This window comes from Hibiscus syriacus, unplaced genomic scaffold (assembly GCF_006381635.1).
Source record: "Hibiscus syriacus cultivar Baekdansim isolate YM2019G1 unplaced genomic scaffold, ASM638163v2 tig00110410_pilon, whole genome shotgun sequence".
In the NCBI taxonomy this organism is placed as follows: Eukaryota; Viridiplantae; Streptophyta; class Magnoliopsida; order Malvales; family Malvaceae; genus Hibiscus; species Hibiscus syriacus.
In genome coordinates this window covers 937,779-946,313 of record NW_024062726.1, presented here as the reverse complement: position 1 = coordinate 946,313, position 8,535 = coordinate 937,779, and the positions used below count along the sequence as shown (strand labels likewise).

The following is an 8,535-nucleotide window of genomic DNA, read 5'->3' as shown; positions in this document are numbered from 1 at the left end:
TGATGTTTGTCGTTAGTGGTGTTCATTACTACTCATCGAGCGTTGCAAATTTTCCTAATTAATATGTTAGCGGTAGAGTATTTACCAAAATGTATTTTAATTATTTATTTAAATATTAATTTAATGCATAAACTAAGCCATCTTAATGACTAGTGAATTTTTGTTATTTTTTGAAATTTCGAGTTCGAACATTATGTCTGTAGGGGTATATGAACGTTTATTGTCAAATGATTGAGACTCTTTTATTTATCTTGTATTCACTCAAAACAATTAAAAAAATATTAATTTGATAGGTTGAAACAATTTATGGAGGAAAAAAAACCTTTATTGTATATATAATAATTATCCTAACTTTTATATAAATATCCATATTTAGTATTCATGAATTCGCCACCCCCAACTCAGCAAATACTTTTTTAACATTTAATTTATATATAAAATTTAAATATTTATGCACCAATCAATTTACTTCAGTGGTTAAAGGAATCATTGTTATTTTAGGCATAATGCAAACAAATACTCCTAATATTTGACAATATATACAATTTTGCCCCTATTGTTTTTTTGGAACATTTGATCTCCCTATGTTTTATTTTGGGTCAAAAAGTACCCTCGTTTGATGAAAATCGTTAGTCAACTGACGGTTAACACCTGAAACTGACTCAGCAAGAACATGTGGAGGGAGATGCTGATGTGGCATGTCCATATCATAGTAGTTGATGATGTGGCAGATCCACTAGACTAAATGCTGACGTGGTAGATCCATGTAGACTAAGTGCTGACGTGGCATGTCTATGTGTGATGCCACGTCGGCATTTTTTAAAAAAATAATTAATAATAAATAATTATTTTTACTACATTATAGCAACCACTCAGATATTACCACGTGGCACATGAATATTTTATTAAATTAATAAAGGAGGTATTAAACCTCCACAAAATTTTACAACCAATTAGAATTGAAACTAGGTCTAAAGGATGAAAGGTTTGATGTTTAACCACCAAGCCAACTTACTTGGTTATTATTAAATGACTAATAACATGATTTAAAGTATATTGTTTTCATCAAAACCATCACTAACACAAGCGCTTTTTAAAAAAATTATAGTTAGATTTAAATTGTTAGAATTATTTAAACTCTTGTCCACTTAATAAGCTTTAATATTATCATACATGCATAAGATAAACAGAGACCGTGAAGGAGAAGCTAGAGGCAAAAGGGAAAAAACGATGGGCAATTTCTCCTCTTTTCATTTTTTTTTGGGTTAATAAACAGAACCAGTTTCCTGCTCGGCCGATATAGCCAAGGGATTGCCAAGCTCATAAACCATACATTGCCTTCCCCTATCTTAAACAAACAAAAAAGCTGCAGGCACGACTAGATAATAACTTATTACCATTTCGTCTAAAAATATAATCTTGCATTTTCCATAGAGGCTTCTTGATGTAGGTGTCATGTCCAAGATGCAAAGGGTAATCCTAGAAACAATTTATTTAAAGTCGAAAAGTATATATACATGTGAGTTATGGAGGTTGATGAACATTTACACATCAAATGCTTCAGCAGTAACTAATGAGCAACTACTCTCCTGCATTAGGATACAATAGCAGAAATGATAGCCTGATGATGAAGCAACCATATCATCATGCTGGGAGTTCCATTGAGCCTGATGTGATGTTTTGAGATGTGGGGAAATGACAGAGATTCATGCTGATATTTCTTCCTCACACTTTTCACTATACCAGCAATTATATATGTTAATCAAACCCTCAATTCCACTTCTCAAACTAATGATAGCTGCACACAAACATTAGAAGAAATAGAATAACATTGACAAAGTAGAAATCCTTGAGCAAAAGGAGCCCTGCATTCAGGAAATCAAGGAAAAATCGACAAGTGTAGCTATAATACAGTAACTGCAGCCTGCAGGAGAGAAAGGCATGTCAATTCTCCTTTGGCAAAGCTAGAAGTTAAGCATTGCATGGCATGTTGTTATGTGTGCCAAAGGAGGACCGCACTGTTATTTCACAACTGCACATTTGTGTTTGCTTTCCATCAAATTGGTGGTGTTACTTCCCACAGTAATCCAGGTGGCCACTTTATATCACTTATGATTCGCACATGAATATGGATATGCTTGAAGAATTGATATTTTGGTTTCCACTTATGTTAATGGAGTTATGGTCCCCTTTATTAATCCCGTCAAGGAAAACAAAAGATAAATGAAATACGCTGGAAATGCATGTTTGCGCTTGTGATCAGCCTTCAGTTTTCTATAGGACCACACTGTATACTATAGCATTCTTGTCATCACTTCCAACCTTGGGAATTTCATCAATATTATGCTAAAATCCCAATAACTGGTTCTGTTTACTAACACAAGCATTTTTTTTAAAATTATAGTTAGATTTAAATTGTTAGAATTATGCGGCAGTCTTGTGAAAGCAGGAGCAAGGGAGTAGTACAGGTTCAGAAAGGCAGTGATGTTTACCATTATTGCAAGGCTTTTGCTTCACATGGCGAGCTCAACAGCTCGGAAGAATCCGAGATTCCTCCGGTCTGCCTGAGTCTTGCCTTTAGTTGTATCGAACGGGGAGAATGCGAACGAGACTTAAATTCCACTATCTCGATGATAGAAAGCTTTTTCAAGACTTAAATTATAAAAGAAATATATTTGTAATTAGAGAGTATGTGATTTAAATTTAATAAAAAATAAACTTAAAATTAGAGATTAAATCATTTTATTTATTTTATTTTTTAAAAGTTTATAAATTTAAAATTAATTAAAATTTTAAATATGAATTTAAATTGACTTAAATATTAATTAAAATTTTAAATATGAATTAAAAAAACTTCTTGTGTTAGTGGTGGTTTTGATGGCAACAATATACTTTAAATCATTTTATTAGCCATTTAATAATAACCAAGTGACTTGTCTTGGTGGTTAGGTGTCAACCTTTTCATCCCTTAGACCCATGGGTTGCAAAATTTTGTGGAGATTTAATACCTCTTTTATTAATTTAATAAAAAATTCATGCGCCACGTGGCAACATCTGATTTGTTGCTATAATTTAGTAAAAAATAATTATTTATTATTAATTATTTATAAAAAAAATTACTGACGTGGCATCACACGTGGATCTGTCACGTTAGCATTTAGTCTACGTGGATCTATCACGTCATCAACTACTATGATATGGACATGCCATGTCAGCATTTTCCTCCACATGTTCTTGTTGAGTCAGCTTCAGGCGTTGGCCGTCAATTGACTAACGGTTTTCATCCAACGATGGTGTTTTTTGACCCAAAATGAAACGTGGAGGGGGTCAAATGTTCCAAAAAACAACAATTGAGGCAAAATTGCATATATTGTCAAACGTTAAGGGTATTTGTTTGCATTATGCCTTGTTTTTATAAGGTCAAAGGTTCGAGCACCAATGCAGAGTGATTGAACATTCATTGTCAAATGATTGAGAATATATAAAACATATACTACTTTGTAATCATTTTAACTTAATAAAAAATTAAATATTTATAGAATAATTATGAAATTTCCCCCAAATTTTAAAAAGTTATACCATGCCTTCTTCAAGTTAAATCATGGCTCCGTCCTTTGTTGTCGAGTTTTTTATAAGGATACAGTATTGATACATATCTCCCAAATTTGGTAATTTTTCCAATTTTAAGCATGCTTTTTCACGGGATTTGATCAGAGATTGTATGCATGTTTTGGATTAAGCATGAATAATATGTTTAGCATGAAGTATTTGAATTATCCGCTGTAATTTTAATGATATGTAAGTAAATGGATTAATGTAAGTTTGATTTGAAGTGTCATAAAAATCCTTTGAAGTTATCTTATTGTTTATAAGGTCTCGATATTCATACCTAGAAACCCATCAAATGAGTATGAGAATGACTCGAACTCTTTAACCTTTGAGAACCTATCTATTCCTGGTGCATCATTTTTTATCTATTCGTCTTTGTCGTGGACAAGTTAAAAGATCTTATTGAACCGAATCGATCTCAACCCTATCACATAAGTAAATATATATATTAAAAAATTAAGATCGATGATAAATAAAAGAATATAAAATTGAATACGATAAAACGTTTAGCATCCCTCGTGTACAAGTGAGAATGTGTCTAAATAGTATAGACCTTATTCTAATTTCTTTAGATTGACAAGACAATGGTCAATACTAGTGACAGATCCAGAATTATTTTTTAGGGTAGGCACACAAGTATTAATTATTGAAATTTTTCGCATTGAATGAACACAAATAAAATTTCAGAGTGGACACTCATAATAAAATAGACAATTAATATAAAGAAATTTGGTGTCCACCCTGACTATGTTTTGCATCCTACTGGCCAGTACTGAAATTTAGGAGAAACCACCATGCTGTAATGAAGTAAACATTTATTTTTCACACTGGATAAAACCAGATCCCATACATGGGGCAATGTGTTTGTAAAGAATTCAGCACAGCATGTGCAACCACCTTTGCAAAGGAATTTGATTCACGTTTCAACGATCTGCTTGTACAACTGATGCACGTGAATGTCAAATAATTTATCCACCTTTTTTCATTCACTTTTGGACCGCCAATCCATTGCATTAACTGCAGAATGACCATCGTCTTGATCTTTCTTACAGATTCGTGGAACCACATGGATTCAGTTTTTGTATACTTCCTAGCAGGGTTCATGTTCCTTGTTCTCTAATTGTCAACAAGTTCGTTTTTAGTTATACATGTCTGTGTCAATGTTTTTAGTTGTATGAATTTAATGGCAAAAGAATCAAATCAATGATTTTATTTTTTTAATTACATAAATTTCATTATCAGTTTTATTTAATTATATTAATTTTCTCTATCGATTGACCTTAACCATTATAACACTGATATGATAATTAATTGAGATAAAAACACTTAAAAGTACTATATATATATATATATATATATTAAACACTTACGTTATTAAAACCATTCATTTATAATCCAGCCTCGATGAATTCAGTTCTTTTTTCACATTATAGCTCTCGTCAAAATCATGAATTTCATCATTATATCTTCTCTTAGTCGTCAGGCATTGCATGGATAATAAGAAAAATTATATTCAGTGAGATACACTAAACTATGCAGTGAAACACAAGCCACAAATACACTGCAACAACCTATAGGTTATTGATTAGAAGTACATCCTAATTTATGAACTATACCACAATTGCATTTTTTAATATAAAAGTTATATTCATATAATTAATATATTATTCTTCGTAAAAGAATTCTAATTTTCTCTCTAAAGTGATTCTCTAATTTTCTTTTAAAGTGCTATCTTAAACGACGACCTAAATATCATGTTTTGACAGTTTGGTGTTTTATGTTGCATTCATCCTATTACATCTCTCAAATATGGATATCATTTATAGATATACTGTATGGTTTTGACAATTTGTGTTTTTTGTTGCACATATCATGTTACATCCCCTTATCAGGAAAGGTCGACGATCTCGTATAGTTGTATATTCTTTTACGATTGTTTGTCGATGCATTAAGAACCGTTCACGACGTAATCTGTTATATTAGTTCCCTCAATCTCCACACCTTCATCAATATTGTGTCTGGATTCGAATAGAGACATAGAATATTGATAGTTGCTAGGTTTTTGTGAAATTAGTTTTATTTTTATTCACGCTCGTTGAATTTTTGTGTTAAAAATGTATTGCATTTGTTGTATCTTAATTTTTTATTTATGGAAAATTTAGTTTTATTTAAAGACAAATTATGTAAAAATTATTTAAAAAAATAATAATTTATTTTTATATGGAAAAATATTTGCAATCGTAATACTTTCCAGTAAACATTAATGGTTGATAAAAAAAAAGGCAAATTGAAGAACAAGGAGAAAAGAAGAAAGGAATGAGTGAATGGTTGAAGTTAAGATATGCATTTCTTTTTTGAAAAATGAAGTAAAGATATACAAAGAAGACAAGAAATGGGGTGCTTTAATCAAAATGCAAGGCAAATTTGTCTTGTAATCGAAGAACTAAAATGGACCAAAATAATAATAAAAAATCTATGGTAAGACCTAAGTATCATTAAAAAGTAAAACATGCTGTCGTATAACTCATAAAACAACAATAAATACACATAATAGGTAAAAAAAATACAGACAGGTAGAAAGTAGGTAGTAAGTCTTGCTCAGATATAGGGAAAAGAAAAGGGCGAAAAATCGAGAATTCATGGCGACTGGCGATCCGACACATCAAATAACCAAACACAACAGGAATGTCAAGTACTGTCTTGCAATGCTCACTCGAACCGATTCCTTGCTTTATCTTCCAAAAAGAACCAAAGAGATCATCTTTCATTTCCAACCTCCAAATGTTCCATTTCTGACACTTTAAGAGCAACGCTGTCAGCCAAAAGAAACTTATCCAAAAACATCATGAATTCTTACATTATCTTCCATTCTAACTCAAACCCATTTCTCAAAATCCTCTCTTTATCATCTCTATACATTCAGATTTTCTTCTTTTTTCTTATTCACGTTCATCTATGTTCCTCTTCTTCTTCACCTAAATCTCTCATTTTTCCCCTTAAAACTCAAATCCTAAGATCTCCGAACAAGCTTCAGGTCCGGCACAACGTTAGCCTCATTGTCTCTTTAACAGTAGGCATTCCACCGCAAAATGTGTCCATGGTTCTCGACACCGGAAGCGAGCTCTCTTGGCTCCACTGCAACCGAACCACCCGAAACAACCAACCGGACCCAACCATATTCTACCCGAATCAATCAACCTCATACAAACCAATCCCTTGTTTCTCTCCGACTTGCACAAATAAAACCCAAGATTTCCCCATCCCACCTTCATGCGACTCCGACAACCTTTGCCACGCCACTCTTTCCTACGCCGACTCTTCATCTTCCGATGGAAATCTCGCCTCCGATAGCTTCCACCTCGGGTCATCAAGCAATATCTCGGGTCTTGTTTTCGGTTGCATGGACTCCATTTTCAGTTCTAACTCAGACGAAGACTCCAAAACCACCGGGCTAATGGGCATGAACCGTGGGTCCCTCTCTTTTGTTTCCCAAATGGGATTCCCCAAATTCTCGTATTGCATCTCGGGTTCCGATTTCTCCGGCCTTCTTTTACTCGGCGACTCCAATGTGACGTGGCTTGCACCGTTGAACTACACGCCGTTAATCCAAATCTCCCGACGGTTGCCGTATTTTGACCGGACCGCTTATACGGTTCAGCTTGAAGGGATCAAAGTATCGGGTAAGTTATTACCGGTTCCGAAATCGGTCCTAGTCCCGGATCATACCGGAGCGGGTCAAACCATGGTTGACTCGGGTACCCAATTCACCTTCTTACTCGGACCCGTTTACAACGCTTTAAGAACAGAGTATTTGAATCAAACAACCGGGGTTTTAAGGGTTTTAGAGGATCCGAACTTCGTGTTCCAAGGGGCACTGGATTTGTGTTACCGGGTCCCTTCGGGTCAGACACGGCTGCCAAATTTGCCGTCGGTGAGCTTGGTATTTGCCGGGGCGGAAATGGTGGTGTCGGGTGATCGAGTTTTATACAAGGTTCCGGGTGAAATGAAGGGGAATGATTCGGTGTGGTGCATGAGTTTTGGGAACTCTGACTTGTTGGGCGTGGAGGCTTATGTGATTGGTCATCATCATCAACAAAACATGTGGATGGAATTTGATCTCGAGAAGTCTAGGATCGGATTGGCTCAGGTGCGGTGTGATTTGGCTAGGAAGAGATTTGGTGTGGGCCAATAGGGAAAAAAAGGATTAAACATGAGCCATGCGATTGCGATGATCCGACGGCAGCAAGCAATTAATGAAGAGGGAGTGAGGAAATCGAAAGACAAAATTTATTGTACATTTGATGTTAATGCTCACCTAAAATATCAACTGATTTATAAGCCTTTTATTATAAGGCACAAATGTTTTTAAGATTTCTCATTTGTTGTTATATAACAAGAGAATGACTTTGCATGTCATTAGAATCTAAATCATATACATTGTATTTAGAAGATGATGTCTAATAGATTAAAAAATATTAGAATTTATAATTTGATTAAAAATGTTGATAATTTAATTTAAAAATAAATCGTGAAAATATCGACTATAGTCAAGATCCGGCTAATATGTTATTGAACATGTAACTTATTGATTTATGTGAAAGTGATAATTTTTTTACGCAAATAAAAGTCATACTCAGATCATACAAAAAAAATGTTAAAAACCCATGAAAAAAGCTTGAATAAAAGATCGATACAAACAAATATGATTGCATCAACAAACGAATAACAACAGGGATGAAATTATTGAAAGACCATTGACAATCGTAAATCAAAGTCAAGCGCCGTGAAACAATTATCTTTGAACACAAATCGCGTTTCTAAGTTCAATTATATGTCAAAAATAGAGAAGATTAACATGATAACAAATAAGTGTTATCTTAATCTGTCGAGATTGTGACAAATTCAGCCCTAAGAAAATTAAATGGT

General features: G+C 33.7%; 1 protein-coding gene across 1 annotated transcript; it reads left to right on the top strand.

The window, feature by feature from the left end:
- Positions 1–6,427: 6,427 nt before the first annotated feature.
- Positions 6,428–7,905, top strand: LOC120124068 (aspartic proteinase PCS1-like). The gene has a single exon (XM_039142826.1). It carries the CDS (start codon positions 6,455–6,457, stop codon positions 7,799–7,801), a length of 1,347 nt encoding a protein of 448 aa, XP_038998757.1. The 5' UTR covers positions 6,428–6,454; the 3' UTR covers positions 7,802–7,905.
- Positions 7,906–8,535: the final 630 nt, after the last annotated feature.